Source organism: Panulirus ornatus, chromosome 57 (genome assembly GCF_036320965.1).
Source record: "Panulirus ornatus isolate Po-2019 chromosome 57, ASM3632096v1, whole genome shotgun sequence".
Taxonomy (NCBI): domain Eukaryota; kingdom Metazoa; phylum Arthropoda; class Malacostraca; order Decapoda; family Palinuridae; genus Panulirus; species Panulirus ornatus.
Genome location: NC_092280.1, coordinates 2,186,301 through 2,207,579, shown reverse-complemented (window position 1 = coordinate 2,207,579; position 21,279 = coordinate 2,186,301). Strand labels below are relative to the sequence as shown.

The window sequence follows — 21,279 nt, the reverse complement described above, 5'->3', positions numbered from 1 at the left end:
ATATATATATATATATATATATATATATATCATTTTCAAACAAACCGTTTTTGCTGCGGAGCTCAAGGCATTTTAATTAATAAATGTCGACGCCAATATCCTTAAATTGCATATCACCAAAATATATTTTGTATAAGTGCAATAAAAATTGCGTCATGCGTGAACGATATATATATATATATATATATATATATATATATATATATATATATATATATATATATAGTGTGTGTGTGTGTAAAGGTGAAATCGCACTTCAGTAGTTCATACAATTTAACATTTTTCTATACATGACATGTTTCGTGGAGACAATCCACCTCATCATCAGGTGCCAGTACTTAAAGTTATTTAAATCCCAACATCACACTTGAGTCCCGCCGTCCAGCACCAATCTGTACAGACCAACCACTGTCCGCTTTGTCTGGCAGTAACCGTTGTAAGGGAGAGTGATTAAGGGGGGGGGGGGGGTCACGTGGCGGGGGTTGACCTGGGTAGCTGGGTGCGTCTTGAACAATATGTTTTCGTGTTCTGTCAATTCTCTCAGTGACTTGGTTAATGCTATGAAGGGCTTTGAAATTGTCTGGGGGTAGATTAAAATTCTTAGTGTCAACAATTAAGACATTTATCTGTGACGTTATGTGTGGCATAATCAGCAGAGGGATATAGAATAACTGGATTTTCAAGATCTATGGCCAGGGTGATCATTTTCATGACAATGTTTAGCGATCGCATTTTTGTGGTCATCCCTGCGTACTGCATGACGGTGCCAATAACACCTCTCCGTTACAGTTTTACCTGTCTGGCCTGTATGAATACCTTTACATGCCTTGCATTTGACGGCGTAAACACTCCCAATTGTTGCATGATTTGGCCTACGATTTATCAAGGTCTTACTGATGGTGTTATTGCAGTGGAAAGCAGCATTACAAGCACCCTTTTTTAGAACATGTCTTAGATTAGTCAAGTTGGGAGAATAGGCAACACTAAACATTTAGACAACCTTATTCGTCACATTGATGTTACAATAAGCATCAAATGTCTTCCTAGCATTCCAGTAAGCTTTGTTCACAAGCCAGTTGGGATAATATAACTGCCTAAAGATACGTCTTGTATGACTACATTCGTCTTCTAGACCTAGACATAACTACAGACACTTGTACAGAAGAATCATGTACTGAGAAATAATGAACATAACTCAAGAGTTGGTAGGCTTCCAGTAGATTTTAAAGTACAAATGATCAGATTCTCTATTTATCAACGCATCTAGAAATGGCAGTTTGCCTTTTTCCCATTCCATCTTGAATTTGATAGTTGGGTGGATATTAACTCGTTAAAAAGATAACAATCTTGAGGAAATTTGTTCTTGCCATGGGAAACCGTCTTAATCCGATTCTCAGTAACTATTTATGGAATATTTTAAGGCTGAAATTTTAACTTCAATCAATAATCTGAAAGTCTGGTGGATGTGTGCTGGCACCTGATGAGGTGGATTGTCCCCACAAAACATGTCGTGCCACAAGCTAAATGAAATTGTTTGAACTATTGAAGTGTGATTTTACCTTCATACTATCATCACGGATTAGTGTGATCATAATATATATATATATATATATATATATATATATATATATATATATATAAAGATAGTCGGATATCTAACTCATTGGCCCAAAATTGGTCGCCATTCAGGTAAATACCTAAATTCTGTGGTATTCATATAACAAATTACTTGACTGTCATTCAATAATCACTTGAATCTGTTTCATTAGCAGCCTCTTCCTGGAATACTGCGTTACCTCTAGTATACAGTTGCCCGCATACAGAGAACGACTACCAAACCCCCAACTATCTAACCCTCAACACAACAGTGTTTGAGGAAAGATAAATATAAATCACTTACGCTCATCACGGGCGTAAAGTCAAGGGAGATGCAGTTGACGCCGAGAGTGTCACTACCTACAGCACCATCTGGTCATTTGACTGTAAAGGACTCGTGTGAAGTCATTAGTAGCCTACCCCTCCACCCTCCCACCCCCCTCGCGTTCAGCACCGGCAGTCAAATAATGATCTCGCGTTGCTAGGAGAGGTCAGTGCCGCTGGTGGCCTGTATATATGTGTGTCTGTGTGACCCGGAAGCGTAATGATGTATCAAAACCGGTATCTGGCCTCATTTTGTGCTGGGCTGGTGCTTCGTTCCACGAATAATTCTGTTATCTCTATGTATCTTGTAGAAACTACAGCTAAAACAGTGAGCAAGAATTCACTGTAAAACTCAAAAAATATGGTACGTGACAGCGATAACGACTTGATATGGTCAAGAAGTGAAATGATGAGGTCGTGAGAGCAGTTGAACAGTATAAGAAAGTGACTTCATTGGATCACAAACCTGACAAAAGGCAAGAGTTTGTTGATTATGTATGTCAAGTGGCGTATGGCATGATGGTACTGTATCCTGTACATTCGTCAATGAATTAGGCAGAAAGGAAGTGTGTACAGAAGACGAGGAGTAAGTTGTACAGGAGAAAGGTCGACTTTCAGATTTACACTAACCTGAAACTACATTCCCTAGACATGTACGTGTTATTCTTTCCCGACATAGTTCTTGACGCCACCCTTCTCTCCAACATTGCAACCACAGTTTCAGTGTATCACAAGAACACCCATGCCCTAAGACGCAACTTCAGCACTGAAGGCACTGTACATACACTCCTTAGTACTCCTGCCCTGTACTCATGCAATGTACTCAGATGTCTTGCACAAACACACACATCACCACCGTACTTTATGACCTGTACTCTCTCCCATTGGACGTGGCTAGCTGCCCGGGAGCTGCGGGAACCCCATAGGGAAGGTCAACTGGGGTAGAAGAGTAAGGTCAGGGAACAGGTTGAAGTCAAAGCTACTGATTGATGATGAAATTCTTTGAACAGACTGGGATGAAAATCGGGAAGTTGAAAGAAGTCATCAATGAGACCATTTGTGTAAATAGAATATTTACTTTGATTTAAATCCTAAGTCACCTTGAAAATCGTCCATGGTCAAAACTTTTCTTCGTCTTTTTCCCCCAAATTGTCCGAAAATCACAACTGACGCGAGAGCTTTTTTTTCTTTTTTGCTTTCCCTTTCCGTTGACGTCTACCAAAAATATTTGCGCTCGTGGACACATGTCGAAGCCACGTCCAAGCCGTCAAAGCGGGCAGACCCACAGAGAAACAGACACACAAACACACACAAAACCATCACAATCGCCTTTACCTCGAACTGCAGTACCCTACAACCGATAGTACACCAGAGGCGTCCAGACGGTGCATGGCGGTACACATGCCACTAAGTGGTATACGAGAACCATCCAGTCGAGTCTGATGTACCGTTTTTGGTACGTGTACCATCACGTACCATCCGGATGGTACGTGGTGTTTATACCAACAACGGTACACCAGACCAGACCCGCTCGGATGGTACATATTTATACCAACGGTACACCAGCCCAGACCCGTCAGGATGGTACGTGGTTCTAGTCTCACCTTAAAGGAATGTCGGACGATATATTGTACACATATTTCTCGACGTTGAATAATGCCATAAACCTCAGATTTATTCCACTTCCAGAGTTATTTCCTTATGTTAAACTGAGACTTTAGATGTATGGGGGCATACGGCGCAGGAGACATTACTCACACGGCACACAGTGCAGGAGAGATAGTGCTCAAACGGTACACGGCGCAGGAGAGATTGTACTCACACGGCACACAGTGCAGGAGAGATAGTACTCACACGGTACATGGCGCAGGAGAGACAGTAATCATACGGTACACGGCGCAGGAGAGATTGTACTCACACCACTTACAATTCGTTAGCCACAACAGCTATGGCAGCTGGGTTGTGACAGATCATAACTCCCTCTTGATCTAAGGGCAAGATTGTGGAAGGTTTGTGAAATCTTCCTACGCTTTCTAACCCCGATAAAGGCACTAGAAAAGCCGATAAGAATATGTAAAAGGCCTCCTCAGGTGACCAAAGACACATCCTGACATCAGTCTGTGTCTGTTACACCGGGGTCTGTGTCTCTGTCATCGGGACTTGTATTACTGCCGGCCCAAAATTGAATATGTGTTTACGGCCTTACCCGAATGGGGGAATGGGGGGGGGGGGACCCTCGAGATCACGTGGACCAACTGGTAATGTGGGAAATTAATCTCGTAAAAAGATGTGTTAAATAAACAGTTAACTGGAAGGTGCAATCTCTTGGGTCATGGTTGGAAAGTATGATAAGACCATGTTTCTATCTCTCTCCGAAGGTTACTTTTTGCTTATATATATATATATATATATATATATATATATATATATATATATATATATATATATATATATATATTATGAAGGTGAAATCGCACTTCAGTAGGAGTTTATACAATTATATTTAACTTGTAATTTTTCTATACATGTGGCACGACATGTTTCGTGGAGACAATCCACCTCATCATCAGGTGCCAGTACTTAAAGTTATTTAAATCCCAACATCACTCTTGAGTCCCGCCGTCCAGCACCAATCTGTACAGACCAACCACTGTCCGCTTTGTCTGGCAGTAACCGTTGTAAGGGAGAGTGATTAAGGGGGGGGTCACGTGGCGGGGGTTGACCTGGGTAGCTGGGTGTGTCTTGAACAACTTGTTTGTCTTTTGTCAATTCTCTCAGTGATTTGGTTGATGCTAGGATGGGCTTTAAAATTGCCTGGGGACAAATCAAGTTCTTAGTATTAGTAATTATGACAGATTTAATGACGTTACATGTGGCATAATCAGCAGAGGGGTACTAGAGTAACGGGATTTTCAAGATCTATGGCCAGGGTGATCATTTTCATGACGATGTCTAGCGATCGCATTTTTGTGGTCATCCCTGCGTCCTGCATGATTTGGCCTACCATTTATTCAGGACAAGTCTAAATGTTTAGTGTTGCCTTATTCTCCTAACAAAGCTAATCTAAGATATGTTCTAAAAAAAAAAAAAAAACAGTAGTGTAATGTTGCTTTCCAGTACAATAACACCATCAGTAAGGCCATGATGAATAGTAGGCCAAATCATGAAACAATTGGGAGTGTTTACGCCGTCAAATGCAAGGCATGTAAAGATATATACATTGGCCAAACCGGAAAAACTGTAACGGAGAGGTGTTATTGGCACCGTCATGCAGTACGCAGGGATGACCACAAAAATGTGATCGCTAAACATTGTCATGAAAATGATCACCCTGGCCATAGATCTTGAAAATCCCGTTATTCTATACCCCTCTGCTGATTATGCCACACGTAATGTCATTGAATCTGTCTTAATTGCTAATACTAAGAACTTTGTCTCCAGGCAACTCTAAAATTCATCCTAGCATTAACCAAACTATTATGATAGAATTGGCCAAACACGAATACATAAAAGAAAAGATAAATCGAGACACCCAACTGCACAGGTCAACTCCCGCCATATGCCCCCTCCCCATAATCACTCTCCCTTACAACGGTTACTGCCAGACAAAGCGGACAGTGGTTGGTCTGTAATGATTGGCGCTAGACGGGTGGACTCCGTTGTGTGTGTGTGTATTATATATATATATATATACTATTCGCCATTTCCCGCATTTGCGAGGTAGCGTTAAGAACAGAGGACTGGGCCTTAGAGGGAAAATCCTCACCTGGCCCCCTTCTCTGTTCCTTCTTTTGGAAAATTAAAAAAAAACGAGAGGGGAGGATTTCCAGCCACCCACTCCCTCCCCTTTTAGTCGCCTTCTACGACACGCAGGGAATACGTGGGAAGTATTCTTTCTCCCCTATCCCCAGGGATAATATATATATATATATATATATATATATATATATATATATATTGTGTGCGTGTGTGTGTGTGTATGTATGTGTATATATATATATATATATATATATATATATATATATATATATATATATATATATTCACCATGCGGTTGGAGAGTTTCCATATAAACCTCTTTTGTAGCATAAAAACTTATATCTTCCTTCCCTTGTTCTCTTAACAAATGTTTCACATATCCATCCCAGTTCATCGTGAACTCTGCACTGGAAGAAAAAAGTAACATTTAGGGAAAATAACTAGCCATTTACATTCCATTATACAATACCTACATTCATATTATTCAATGAAGTACCATAGTTCTTCACGCTGCATTTACCTGCTCTTTTACAAGTTGCATGCAAATGTGGGGGGGAAAATGCGCACTTGACGTCACATGTCAAGTGAAGTTAGAGAAATATTCGACGTTTTTCTCAAAGTGTTTCAGACAAAAGGTCGTCACTTTTTTTTTTAAACGACTTTGTACTGTGGGCGAGTTTGTGTCTGTTTGAAAGGACAGGTTTAAGGTGATATATTCTTATCATCGAGAATATACATGGAAATAGGATCGTGGATGTTCAGCGACAACATTTATGTGATTACTTTTTGTGACACTTATGTTGCTCCATCTTTGAACCTTGTGTATATGTAGCATGTCTACTACTGTTCATGTTTACACACACACACACACCCACACATACACACACACACGCGCGCGCCTAGGCCAGGTTCCCGTATATCGACCAGCCCTTAGGTGGGTGTGAGCACCTGGGTCGAGTCTGGGTCGACTTCCGCGCTCAGGAATCGAACCCAGGCAGGCTAGCCACTGCACCATGGAAGGCCGTGTGTGTGTGTGTAGAGAGAGATCATCTTCCAGAGGAAAGTTTTAGCCAATATTGCATGATTTTCTTTTCCTCTGGTTATCAATAATGAGACGAGAAGTTACTTCGAGTTGGCCACTGAAATGTGTCTGGTAATCACAACTCTTAAAAAAAAGTAAGAGTTCTCCATCATGAAAACGAAAAATGTACGTAAATGAAAAAATAAATCTTCTACAGTAAAATATATCTGCTACTGGGTGATATATGTCTATCAATGTATAAAGGAATGATACATGAATGTTTACATGTGTGTTGTATAAATGCAAACGTATAGATTGCCTTGAAGCTGATCCCAGAGAATAACAAAGGATAAGCGGATATAGATTGGATCCGAGCTTGCTTGAAGGACATGGATCGCATCTTAAACCAGAATCAGGACCTAAGAACGTTGAAATTGATTCTAACATCTATTGTCTTCAAACGTTTGTATGTATAAATGATTAATCTCATTCTATATGATACTAGGCAATATATATATATATATATATATATATATATATATATATATATATATAGCAAATACTTCCCGGTGTTATATGAATAAACTACAAAGGCAACAAGAAGTTATCCCACGGTGCAATATTTTTCGAAAGGATCTTGGAATAAAGTCTCGAAAACTTGGAGTCCGCTGCTTCAGTGAATAAGCGTTTCAGTAATATGAAAGTGAATATCCCCGGCTGGATCACTCCGTCTGGGAGATCCTATGTGTAGAAACGATACACCAGAGGGTTGTGTGCACCTTACCAACCTTTTTTTCTTTCTCTTTTTTTCAAGGGAAAGACATCGTGAATATAGCTGTCTCGCGTGATTGATACATGATGATTCGAAACTGGTTCTTTCATCCGGTACCATTCTCTCTCTCTCTCTCTCTCTCTCTCTCTCTCTCTCTCTCTCTCTCTCTCTCTGGTAAGTCCCGTAAACGTAATTAAATTGTCCTCAAGGCTTCGTGTACCTACACACACACACAAAGGTATTGCTTTCCTGGAGTCCACGTCTGGAATTCCTCTGCGCAGGGGAAAGGTGTGTATTTGCGCAGGGTATTTCAGTATACATTTAGGCACGGGGGTATCGAGGAACATCTCCCCGGGGGATATTAGTATACATCTGCGCAGGGGATATCAGTATATCTGCGCAGAGAATCCCAGTGTACATCTTCGTAGAGAGTACTAGTGTACATCTGCGCAGGGGATAGCAGTGTACTTATGCGCAGGGGACACCAGTGTACATTTGCGCAGGGAACACCAGAGTACATCTGCGTAGGGGATAGTGTACAATGCGCAGGGGATACCAGTATACACCTGCGCAGAGGATATCTATGTACATCAAAAGATTGATTGGGTTTATATAGGGAGGATAGGTTAGAGTCGATACCCCTTCCATTTTGACTTCTTAACGATCTTCAACAGCAGATCAAACCCGACTAATGTGTCTGCTCGTTAGACACGTATGGTAATGGCGTTTTGATTGTAAACCACTTATGCTCATAAATGTGATAGAAAGTTACATTGATTAGCTTTAGCTTCTACGTATAGCAACAACGCTTAGAGACCAATCAAGTTAGAGATGATATGACTTGTTTAGTTAGACGGAAGTATATGTGAGAATGTCCATCGCAAATTGGAAGGGACGATTAACGGAAATGACTTTAAAAGATTAGAAAACGACAAACGAGATGTTAACACGTACCGAGCCATCTTAACTGCTACCCAAGAGTCATTCATCACTCAAGTTGTGATGTTGTACAAACGTTATTGACAGTCACTTGCCTAGATGGCTTTAAATGAAACGATTCATCCAAAGATGAATATCTTTCATAATTCAGGTGATTACATATCACTTCCTTTCAGCTTAAAAGGAACATTAAGTGTATAGCACATCATAACTAGCCTTAATATACAGATACAGACTATCAAGCATTTAGCGAGGTCATCCTTTAAATAAAGATGGGTGAGAAAACGGTAGCCAACGGGTAACTTCAATATGTGTATGAAGACACACGTAGTTCAGCAGGAGGTATACTATAGAGAGTAGAATTACCCTTCGAACACCCACCTGTTTGGAGCTTGAAATGGTGTCTTTCGATGGTGTCTGATGCGTCATGCACGGTTCTGACATACGTATCAGCAGTAGATCACTACCTTGTCATAACCTCCTTTATCCAACGATAACGAGGGCGTGTCCCTAGGTAGAACTAGGGTCTTTGGGTGGGGGATATCACAAACAAGTAGCGATCTGCGACAGAAATAAGGTTCAGAATCGTTCAAAAGGCATCAAAAACCGTCGGGAAAAAAACACTTCCAACCAAACCCAATGAACGAGCCAAAATTAACAACAAACGAGCCAAACCTATTAACGAGGCAAATCTACTAACGAATCAAACCTAACTAACGAACCAAACCTAACCGAGGCCCTCACGTAGGCTATACACAGTCATGCTTACCTCAGTTAAACGACTCGGATTTGGGGGTCAGTCATCGTGGTCTTCCTCCTCTTCGTCATCCACAAGTCGTCGCACTGACCGCTGCTGTCCCTCCTCCCACTACCGGGCGGCAGAGCTACGTGGCAGTGACGAAGAACTGACGGAGATTCCTCTCCCTGCTGGACTGTGTGGCGGAGCAAGCATGGCGCCGAGGACTTCTTGAAGTAGATGGACCAGTTGCTTGTGAAAATGTCCCTCTACAAGCGCTTGATATTCTTGCTTCTGGATACCGGAGCTCTGAGGATCAACAGAAGACTCGAAGTGGTTGATGACATGTCGGTCGTATCCGTGGTTCTCCAGGCTGTTCCAAGCTGCTCCACTTGTCGTTCACAACAGTCGTTCTTGGTCGTGGATTCTGCTTGATGAGTGGCATCAGCGGAGCGGCGTCGTGTTTGCGGGACAACAAAATCCACGAGAGGAATGACGTGAAACTTCTTCAACTGCCTCTCATTGCCGCCCAAACACCCATTGCCATTTCGAACACTTGCTTCTCTCTTTATCGCTCTCGTGTTTCCTCTTCCCAGTCCTTCCCAGATTGCGACTGGTCGATTTTCCCAACAACACCAGGGGCTTCTTCCTGGCTCCTTGATGGTCACGTCACTTCCAGACACAAAATACGTCAGTTAACACTCGTACTGGAAGACGGAGTCAAGTACTTAACGACGGTACGATGATTCCCAGAACTTCTGAAGCCAATGATCAACAAAGAAAGTGAGTTTCCACAACTCCAGATCTGCGCCATCGACAATTGTTCCTTTAAGATGTGACAGTTGATAATTTCCAACACATCTTCCTCTTTCTTACACCTGGGAATAACTTTTGCCCCAGAACCAATTTCGTCACTCGTTAGCTACAAGTCTAGTTACAATCCACACACTTCACTTTAAGGAAGAGGTCGCCATGTTACTGAAGATATTTCCACTCTTCACCTTCTTTAACGAAATATTTAATACAAAATTTAACTGATAGTCTCGAAGTAGTCAAGGTCACAGGCAAAGCCGCCGGAGAACCGATTTCAAATGGAAGCGGTTGGAGGAGGGGGGGAGTTGAGGAAGCCTATGCCGAGCTGTGATTGATTGATACAAATCCATACCCACCAATGACCGACCAGATAACTAATACGCATGCGCCAGGCTCCTGATCATGCGCACTGCAGCTCAGCAACCAACATAGGAACACACAGGAATTCTCTGGAACGTTCATACCGGAAGACGTGATTTTCCAACCAAAGTTTCGTAATATCTTAATGAAGTCATCATTTACAGGAGATATGGTATAGAAGAAAAGGGTCTTAAAATTGCCTTAACTACTGATTCCAAAAACTTATGATGCCAAAATTAGTTGGATGTCGGAAAAGATAGCTAGTACCGAGTACAGCAAATATAAGCAAGGACGTGATTTTATTCCGTCCTCTCTCTCTCTCTCTCTCTCTCTCTCTCTCTCTCTCTCTCTCTCTCTCTCTCTCTCCACGCAAGCACACATAACTTAAAAGAAACGGGGCAACAGGAGTGTAAAAAACACTCAATACACAAATAGTAATCACAAGCGACAGTCACATACATTGCACTAACCCAGGAAACTTTAAACCCTAAGTCGATTTCATCACAATATTTACCCACATACGATTTTACCAGACTTCTATAACACTATAGAAATAGCATTTCTTTTAACCTACAACTTATCATATTTACCCCTGTATATCAAAGGATACATAGAGCTTGGAAAAAAAACTCTTAAAATAGATATTTATTCATTCACATATATCAAAGGATACATAGATTAAGAGGAAGCATAAAAAAAGATTATCATTCTATACATTAAGTAAAGTTAAAGTATCAAAACAGCATAGCAAAAGTAGTTTATATATATACAACTATTCCAGGGAACTGTGGCTCTTGCTGGCACCACAATGTCTTCCAGGATTGCTTCCAGGAGTCGCGTTTGACGTCATCACACTACCGTCAGATTCCATCCTCCAACGTAACTGGCGAGTCAATTCCATGACCTCCTGTAGCAGAGGGTCATACTGTAGGATGTACTCACACTCCGCTGCTTGATACAGTAGCGTCTACACAACAACAACAACAGAGAAATACATTAATGTACTTGGATATTGTAGGTAAATATGAGTGTGTGCGAATGTAGACAGGTTTACAAAGAAACTATTCATCTATTCATCAACAAAGTTGTTTGCAGATATATTTTTCCTTCTCAATTAAAGATACTCTTTACAATTTGTAATGTCTTCATCAAGCATTGAAGAGATAGCATGGTAGGTACAGTTAAACACATATATCATTCCTGATACACGAAGGGTCGACTGTACCCTTAAGAACTGTAAATTGTGGTACAGGGGTAAAATGAAAGGATTCGAGTGGTACATGAATGAAACAGTGAGTAGAAACTGACTAAGCGGATGAGGTTGGAAGAATAAGAAGGAAATGTAGCGGACGAAAGTTCAAGGGTTGATTGAAGCTGTGTCGAACCTAATGTCTCGATTCGCCAAGGTAAAGAGGGTTCAGAGATGGTTCGATCACCGCGTACTGAAGCTGCTGGTGAACCTTAGGCTTCATTTACTACTCTTCATAGATGAATTCTATAATATTGATTAAACACGTAGGTAAAATGCCTCAGGAAAGAAAGGAAGTACCTGTAATGGATTCGTTGAAGTCTCAGTGGGGTTCGAAGCAGTGATATCCTTCAGTGAGCTATCTCGAACCTCAGGATTTGTATCACCTCTGCTGGAAGAGCAGCGATCGATCACTTCAGCTTCAGCTCGAGTCTGATCATACAAGAGAAGACCTGAAAACCAGAGTGACAAATTCAACATTGAATAATCTTTGGATGAAAAATGGATTTCTGAGTTCACACCAATACCTGAAATTAGACGTTAGATAATCATTCCTGGGTATAGTGGAGAAAATATAATAGCTAAGTGCGTCCTGCATGGTGAATCCTCCCCTCCTGTGTTATCATTTTCTAAAAGTAGGGATACAAGGAGGAGAGAAGTGACGATTTTTCCCCAAAGGCTCAGTCGTCTGAATATATATATATATATATATATATATATATATATATATATATATATATATATATATATATATATATATATATATATATATCTTTCACCCTCCCTTCCCTCCTAATCATCACCTCCAAACCACTCCCTTTGACCCTCCTCCACTCCCTCCAAACACCACCTCCAAATCTACGTACCCTCCAAAACCATGGCAAAAGAGAATAGTAATGAACGAATCCACTACCCAGAATTCCACGCTTGGACAGTTAAACTCTGATGGTCCTAATGTGTCATAAATCCAAAGATCTGTCGATTCTATCAGGGTCCATTAACCCGGTAATAAAAACAGACAATCACACACATTCCGAAATTAAAAAAAAAGATTGGGAAAATATAAAATATCAGATCGCATTGGATCCATGATATTCTTTTTTTACATAGGTTCGCTTAATGGTAATAAATTTCTTATGAAATGGGTCGGATAGTTTTGTTGTGGAATTTTGAACTAATAGATATGGTCCCCTCCTAAAAAAAAAATGTATGAATGACATTTCAAAAGCATTCGATGTACTTTGATATAAATGATTCATTACAATGCTCACTCTGTTTCTCTCTGAAAAACGGTAGAGAATGCTTTGCTTCGATTTATTAGCCGTTTTTTGATATTGTAATACATAACTTTCTCACAGTTCTGTAAAAGTAAAGTATCTTTTTTTTCAATAAAGTTGTTATTCTGTACTTGTCGATTAAAGAAAATAAAGAGATTGATAGAAAAGTTAAGGTATTAGAAATAAGTTAAAGGCGAAAAAAACTATGTAATAAGAATACAGTACAGATGATATAAAGTAATAAAGATGATAGAAATATGTAATAAAGACGATAAGATACAATAAAGATGATAGAAATATGTAATAAAGACGATAAGATACAATAAAGATAATAAGATATCAATAATGACAAAGATGATATCAAAACGCTTGATTACCGATCTATTTCCTTTCTTCTCTTTACTAATAAAGCGACAAAGCCAAACAAAATGTGCAGAATGAGAGCTATAGACGGTGAACACAAGGAGCGTAGGTGGATGATATTCTTGAAGGAAGATGATCACTAATTGGATATACAGGGCGGGCTTCTAACCCCTTGACATGGGTGATTAAGAAGTGCTGCCTTCCAGAGCTGTTGTTCTGATTGTTCGAAGTTAATGATGGTATCAGGTGTTAGTTGTTTCTGAACTTCCCTGGAGCGTTGGATGATAGAAGGAGTATCTATATTTCTCTCTCGGTCTAGCTTGTAGGTAGGGAGGTACGTTACCAATGAGGGACACAAATTCATGGCTAAAGCAAAGGAGAGAGAGAGTGTCGCGCAGCCTTGGAAGTGCAGAAGCCCCTCGGAATAGGGGGTCTCAAGGTAGCATCAGGATTCCCTCTGTAAAGGGTTTCGAACCCACTACATTGTGAAGATGTAAATTAGTATCAGTCAATCAGAGAAATCCTATAAACTCTGTGAAATACACTTGACTATACACAGTGATACGTGACTTGCCTCTAAAACGTGTTAGCCCGGGTTCTATACAAGCCGCCAGTTTGAGTAGTTCCTTCGTGAGATCAACCACTTGAGCCAGGTCGGTGAAGTTTACATCTGTGAAAAGGAAAGAAAGTTTACCTTAGCCAAATAGTGTTATCAAGAGGTAATGTACTTTAGTAAACTCCATCTCAAGCTTATTCTCGTATGGTAAATGAAGTTTACTTAAGGTATAGTTAACCTAAGATCTATTCTGCCATCATAAGGTCCTAGTTCTAGTCAACTAAGTCTAATCATATGATAAACTTGGCATAACCTATATAAGTTTCCACCATCTGGAGCACCAGGTGGCTCTCCATCACCACTGTCAACCCTGGTCTACATCTGTCAAAGCTTATAGTTACCTTTCAATGGTCGTTTCATGATAGCCTGGACTAGAGCGTATTTGACCTGAGCGACGATATAATGATTCTGACCCAGCATCCTGCTGAAGTGCGTCAGACTTGAGGTCATGCCCTGGAGGTCATCTGAGGTCAGACGTCCCAAGGCGACAGCCCCGGCTCTCACCAGTGCCTCGATGGCACTGCCGTCTGTGCTAGTGCCACAGTTTGGGCACAGCCAGGGACGTCGAGGAGTCTCTGGAGGCGTCATCATCTCTTGACATTCCCGACACGCGACAGAACTCATGTGGGACCCGAGTTCCATCGGGTCTAAACACCTTTTACACTGACACGTAAACATCTTGCAGCTGGAGAGGTGCGTGGCCCGTGCGATGGTCCCCCATAAGGTCTGCGTGTAGTTGATCAGGATCGGGGAGCCCTTGAGGATGTCTACTGATGCCCGGACAGTCATGTGTCCCTGAGTGTACCATCGTTGAGCATTAGGGAGACACGAGTGGTTGAGGAACGACGCCAAGACAGATATAGCCCTGGCACGACCTCCGTTTTCGAGAGTGACCTCGAAGGCGTTCGTGTCTAAGACGCCACACAAGTGATGGATGATTTCAGACTCGACCTTCAAGCCCAGACGAGATCTAAGCGTCTTCACTATACGGTCTTCCACGAAACGACCGATGGGTAACTTCATCCGTTTTTCTTTGTGGCTCTGCAGAAGAGAAAGAGCTTCTCTCGCAGCCGATGATTCTGTAGCCAACAGGAGTGCTCGTAGAGGCCCAACTAGAGCATGGAGCTCTTTGACATCCCTGCCGTTGAGCGGCGCTGATTTGAGACCCAGGCGACTCAAAAGACAGCATTCTTGGGCTCCATGAGAGCCCCCAGGACAGTCGGGTGAGCACAGGAGAATACCACAGGTAGAGCACCTACAACCCTTGTGATCCAGAGTCTTCAAGCAGGCCAGGCAGAGAGGGTCTGAAGCGACCTTTGGGACGAGGAGCAATGGTTTCTCTCGAAAGATAACTTCGCCAGCTGTGATGTTTCTTGAAGTGATGAGGTACCGGCCATAGCCAGCTGTCCATCTCATCTCCCAGCCCTCCTGGTTGCAGGTGGTGGTGAGGCCGTTGGATGGATAACTATCTTCTACGAAAGAGGAACGAAGGGACTTGGAACATCTCTCTGAGCCGTAGTCTTGGAGTAAGTTTTCAGAAAAGGAATTTGTGTTCTGGGTTTTGGAACTGGTTGAATGGTGAAGGTCTGACGGACGATGGAGATGGATAGACTCCAGCTGTGTCATCAGTTCCATCACACGATCCTCCATCTTTCTCTCCATCACTCCTGTACCGTAGAAGAGAGACATCAGATTAATCACTAAGTGTTCTCTGAACTTCTTTCTCTCGTTCCATCACACCTGTACTGTACCTTGACGAAACAAGAGAGTGATCACTGAACACTATATTCTCCTACTTTCTGCTGTAAAGAAATTTGAAAAATGTATGTAAATTAGTCTGAAGATGTGCATATTAGAATCACAATCAAAATCAGAGTCTGACCTCTAAAGTATGATGGAAAAATAGAATTCCATGTATAACAAGGAACAAGTAATTTTTCCCTTTGTGAAAATGATTCTTCTAGACGATCAAGAGACGTATTCTTAAGACCATACTTGAAAAGCATTCAACTCTATCAGTGGAGTTAGAGTACATGTGTAAACTAGATGTCTCTCTGGTTTGTGGCTCAATTAACTGCTTTACTGATGTGCAGTCGCAATAAAAAAAAACTGCCACTTTGGTATGTAATCAAAGTAACCGCTTTATTGGTGTATTTACTGACTAATCAAACAGATTAAAACGTGTTTGGCATTTCGTTAATCATCTACATTTTATAATGAACATCCAGGAATAAAGAGAAGGAACATGGAACATCTCTAAGACTTTTGAGACTGATTTCAATCCAGTGTGATATACGACCATCTTTCAAGTAATCTGCTAAGAAAAAAGAATTTCAAATACATGTATATTATAGTGTCATTGTAAAATATATCTATCCACTGATAATCAGTATCATAAAAGTATTTGTCTATTCGAGATAGTAGATAGAATATCTATATTGTAATATAGAAAAGCCGGTGTTACCGGACTCTGCCTGCTGCAGGTTACACCGAGAGTGAAAAGTCTTGTTTGGTGAGGCTGTGTCATCGTTAGTAAACAGAGCAAAGTCTCGTCAAAGAACTTCCCGCTTCACAAGCGTCCATCCTTTCCCTGCGAATGAATGTAGCGCAGCCTTGGGGCTGTAGGAGCACCTGGAAGAAGGGTATTGCAGTAATTATGAATAAATCAATACATGATAACTGATATTTAAACATTAGATGAATAAGAAAATATGTAATTACTCAAGTAAGATATATTGTTATTGTTTATCAAACTATCTTTAAGGGGGTGATCTGCCCAAAGGGGTAGTTAGCCCAAATTCCTTCAAGAAATGTCTTCAGTATTTCCTAAAGTTGTTATGATTTTGGCTCGAGAAGGTTAATGGGCATTTATATTGCTTGCTTCAAGCAACCTATTGCAGTGTGCTTTCGGGATTTACGATAAGCCTCTATAACGAAGTAAAGCTTAGGGTTTTCGCCGTTTCGCTTCGTTGTATGAATGTACGTCTATGTAACGACGGGGAAATAACACCAGTTAGTTCTTGACTATATGAGACGGAATTAATCAACTAACATCACCCACGCAGTCGTTGAAAAACACGAAGGAAATCTTTTTGTTTGTTTGTTTGTGTGTGTGTGTGTGTGTGTGTGTGTGTGTGTGTGTGTGTGTGTGTATGTGTGTATGTGTGTGTGTGTGTGTGTGTGTGTGTGTGTGTGTGTGTGTGTGTGTGTGTGTGTGTGTGTGTGTGTGTGTGTGTGTGTGTGTGTGTGTGTGTGTGTGTGTGTGTGTGTGTGTGTGTGTGTGTGTGTGTGTGTGTGTGTGTGTGTGTGTGTGTGTGTGTCTGTGTGAGTGAGTGCAATTATCTTCACTATATAGGGAGGAGGTTCTACACTCGTGAGGCCCCATCTCTTGAACGTTCTCACCTTTAATACACACACACACACACACACACACACACACACACACGCGCGCGCGCGCGCGCGCGCACACACACACACTATGAAAAGAATTCTTTTCTGAAAGTGCAAGGAGGAAAAAATAAAAAAAGGAATTATCTCAGAAGCAGAGATAATCAGTGTGTATAAATACGAAGTCGAATGGAATGTAGACTTGAATAACCAAGAGCCATGTTCATGTTTATGGAGAAGAACAACTAATTTCTCTTACCTGGCACCAGATGGTTCTTCTTGATTTATTGGGACAATGCCAGTGTACGTAGCCACCTGTGCCACTTACGATTATACAAGTGTGTGGATCCGTCACGTCCACCACTTAGTTGATGAATGTTTCACGTATATATATATATATATATATATATATATATATATATATATATATATATATATATATATATATATATATATATATTGAAATCGCACTTCACTAGTTCATACATTTTTAATTGACATGTAATTTTTCTATACATGTGGCACGACATGTTTCGTGGAGACAATCCACCTCATCATCAGGTACCAGTACTTAACAAAGTTATTTAAATCCCAACATCACACTTGAGTCCCGCCGTCCAACACCAATCTGTACAGACCAACCACTGTCCGCTTTGTCTGGCAGTAACCGTTGTAAGGGAGAGCGATTAAGGGGGGTCACGTGGCGGGGGTTGACCTGGGTAGCTGAGTGTGTCTTGAACAACTTGTTTTCGTGTTTTGTCAATTCTCTCATAATGATTTGGTCAATGCTAGGATGGGCTTTAAAATTGCCTGGGGACAAATTATATTTCTTGATTCATTAAGATGTTACTGATGGTGCTATTGTGCTGGAAAACAACATTACAATCACAATAACACCATCAGTAAGACCTTCGTAAATAGTAAGCCAAATCATGCAACAATTGGGAGTGTTTACGTCGTCAAATGCAAGGCATGTAAAGGTATTCATACAGGCCAGACAGGTAAAACTGTAACGGAGAGATGTTATTGGCACCGTCATGCAGTACGCAGGGATGACCACAAAAATGCGATCGCTAAACATTGTCATGAAAATGATCACCCTGGCCATAGATCTTGAAAATCCCGTTATTCTATACCCCTCTGCTGATTATGCCACATGTAACGTCATTGAATCTGTCTTAACTGTTAATACTAATAACTTTAATTTGTCCACAAGCAATTCTAAAGACCATCCTAGCATTAACCAAATCATTATCAGAGAAGTGACAAAACACGAAAACGTAAAAAAAGTTGTTCAAGACACACCCAGCTACCCAGGTCAACCCCCGCCACGTGACCCCCCTTAATCACTCTCCCTTACAACGGTTACTGCCAGACAAAGCGGACAGTGGTTGGTCTGTACAGATTGGTGCTGGACGGCGGGACTCAAGTGTGATGTTGGGATTTAAATAACTTTGTTAAGTACTGGCACCTGATGATGAGGTGGATTGTCTCCACGAAACATGTCGTGCCACATGTATAGAAAAATTACATGTTAAATAAAATTGTATGAACTACTGAAGTGCGAATTCACCTTCATGCTATCATCACGGACTAGTGCTCATATATATATATATATATATATATATATATATATATATATATATATATATATATATATATATATATATATATATATATATATATATATGATGGAGAGAGTGGGTGAGTGGGTTAACTCTCCCTTACGTTCTTGCATTCATCCTTAACACTGTTTTCAGTAAACAAAGTCACAGCCATTGTCTCCAACTTATCTATCATCACGTAAAATTCTGACCTTTAATCCATACTTCGTTGCCCTACTACGCTGGCAGATAGACTGCCTCTCCTCACGATACCTTTCTTCAGATCTGCGTATTACTCAAATCAACAACGAACTGACCTTAAATATAGATACAGAGTTTGAGAAAAAAGTAACCCAAAGTTTGTTACCAATATGTCACACGGTATTATTATCTCTCTTGCTTTATATTTAGTATAATTAGATATTTACTTTACTATCCATCTGGTTTGCTTTCTTATAATTTTGCTGTAGAATCTGTGATTTTTCTTTACTTTTCCATTCAATAGATTTCTCACAATATTCCTCTTACCTCACTTACACACACTTACCTGATATTTTCAGCTCTAGTCTTTTCGCCTCTAAGTTATATATGGTATAATTTTGATGTTTAACTTGCTCTATTTTCATTTAGTTTTAGCCTGAAATTCTTCTTAATTTCTTGTATGTATACCATCTTTTACGACGGTTTTCATATTTCTTCATTAACTTTAGTCGTTCTGAACCAATTAGCTTGATGCTCATTGCTATCCATTCATATCTACGTCCCACTGTTTATCGCAACAAAATATCTTATGCATCCTTTCCTATAAAGAATGAAGTATATGAAGAGAAAAGATGAATTAGTTTTAAGTTTCCCAGCTAGTTCAATTTATCTCTTCTTAATATCTGTGATTCTTGCGTTCTCAAAGGCCTCTGTAAATCTAAGTTTAGTTCTAAGACTGACCATAGACAATGTAAACTCTCTATCTATCTGTCTATCTATCAAGTCTATATAATGGATCAAGGATAGAAAGCTATTCACTTCACTTAATGTCCTCAACCACCCATACTAATACTGTTTAAGTGGAACACGATCCTCCAACACTTATACAGCTACCATTTACTTTAACTTCCAACACATGTAGGTACCACTTTAGATTCCAAGACTTATATGGGTAAAATTTCCTTTTTTCATTTAACCTAGCCAAATGGCTCACACTTTACTAAAGTAATCAGTATGTTGAACACTTATAATACTAGTTATATCTTTTAGTCATGCCTCAGAGTAAGTGTATATCTCAAATATACTCCAAATAACAGGAAAAGTATGTGATAGTGTTTGAGCTGTGGTCTCATTTTCGACACACCCTCATCAAATTGTCTGAAATCTACTCACTCTCTGAACACTGTTGTCTTGCGGGGGACTGTGAACTCAGCGCTTACGACAGAGCTACAGCGAGACAATACACTGACAGCAGGTGGCACGGGAGTCGAACCCAGAAACCCCTTCTGGCAGTCGACCAGATTTTCTAGAAAGCTCTTGCGCATGGCCTCGTACTTTCAGCTTATATGCACAGCACCAGGCAACACATCGAGACGGAGGAGGAGGAAAAAAAAGAGAACGCCCTACGTGCAATACTACATCAACGCCAAACGTTTTGTTGATCCTTTTGGTTGCACAAGCCAAGAGCATATACCCACTGACTTCTCCCTAGCATAGCTACTTCCGCAGTCTCAAAATACTTACTTCGCTCGACTGTACGTGAGTATTCCAGGTATATCTTCTATCATGATATCAGAGATAAAGGAAATCATACACTAGTTATACACTGATTGGTAAGTCTAGATGAAGACTACCATACACTAGAGATGAGGACCATTGTCATATTGTTTTTTCAAGTAAGAAACTAAGAGAGTTAGTGAGGCGCGATGGACGGCTTTCCACTGTATGATTGCAAATGGATCTTAGTAATCTACCCTCAGCCAAATTCCATTCTATGGTCTGTAATCTTCTGATGACATATTAATCAAAACCATATATAGACGTACGCGGATAGATATTACTTTAAGCCGTAAAGCTGTTGAGAGCAAGGCAAAGTTATTTCCCTGAACCTTGAACAAAATCTGAAAGCAACAGACATTTTAGTGTCAGTCATCAACAGGGTCTCCAAAATATATATATATATATATATATATATATATATATATATATATATATATATATATATATATATATATATATATATATATATATATATATATATATATATATATATATATATATATATATATATGAAGGTGAAATCGCACTTCAGTAGTTCCTACAATTATATTTAACATGTAATATTTCTATACGTGTGGCACGACATGTTTCGTGGAGACAGTCCACCTCATCTGGTGCCAGTACTTAACCAAGTTATTCAAATGCCAGTGTTACACATTAATGGGTCGTTTTGTAAAATTTGTTGAAAAATATTCCTAAAAC

The 21,279-nt window shown here is 40.3% G+C and overlaps 2 protein-coding genes across 2 annotated transcripts in view; both read right to left on the bottom strand.

The window, feature by feature from the left end:
• LOC139766101 (nephrin-like) overlaps positions 1-10,217 on the bottom strand; it is a 218,965-nt gene extending 208,748 nt beyond the window's left edge. The window contains 1 exon segment of the mRNA XM_071694261.1: positions 9,181-10,217. The gene's annotated coding sequence lies outside the window, so the exon portion shown is untranslated.
• Positions 10,218-10,952: 735 nt separating this feature from the next.
• LOC139766434 (uncharacterized) lies at positions 10,953-17,492 on the bottom strand. Its single transcript, XM_071695119.1, has 5 exons — positions 17,472-17,492; positions 14,167-15,492; positions 13,784-13,879; positions 11,870-12,021; positions 10,953-11,287 (listed from the first exon to the last, which is right to left on the bottom strand). Exons 2-5 carry the CDS (start codon positions 15,485-15,487, stop codon positions 11,093-11,095), a joined length of 1,764 nt encoding a protein of 587 aa, XP_071551220.1. The 5' UTR covers positions 15,488-15,492; positions 17,472-17,492; the 3' UTR covers positions 10,953-11,092.
• Positions 17,493-21,279: the final 3,787 nt, after the last annotated feature.

Coding starts and splice junctions, on each gene's coding strand:
- LOC139766434 (XM_071695119.1), bottom strand. CDS start 15,487: ATGGAGAGAAAGATGGAGGATCGTGTGATGGAACTGATGACACAGCTG. Junction 13,880..14,166: donor CATGAAACGACCATTGAAAG/GTAACTATAAGC, acceptor TCCTTTTCACAG/ATGTAAACTTCACCGACCTG. Junction 11,288..11,869: donor CTTCAACGAATCCATTACAG/GTACTTCCTTTC, acceptor GTTGTTGTGTAG/ACGCTACTGTATCAAGCAGC.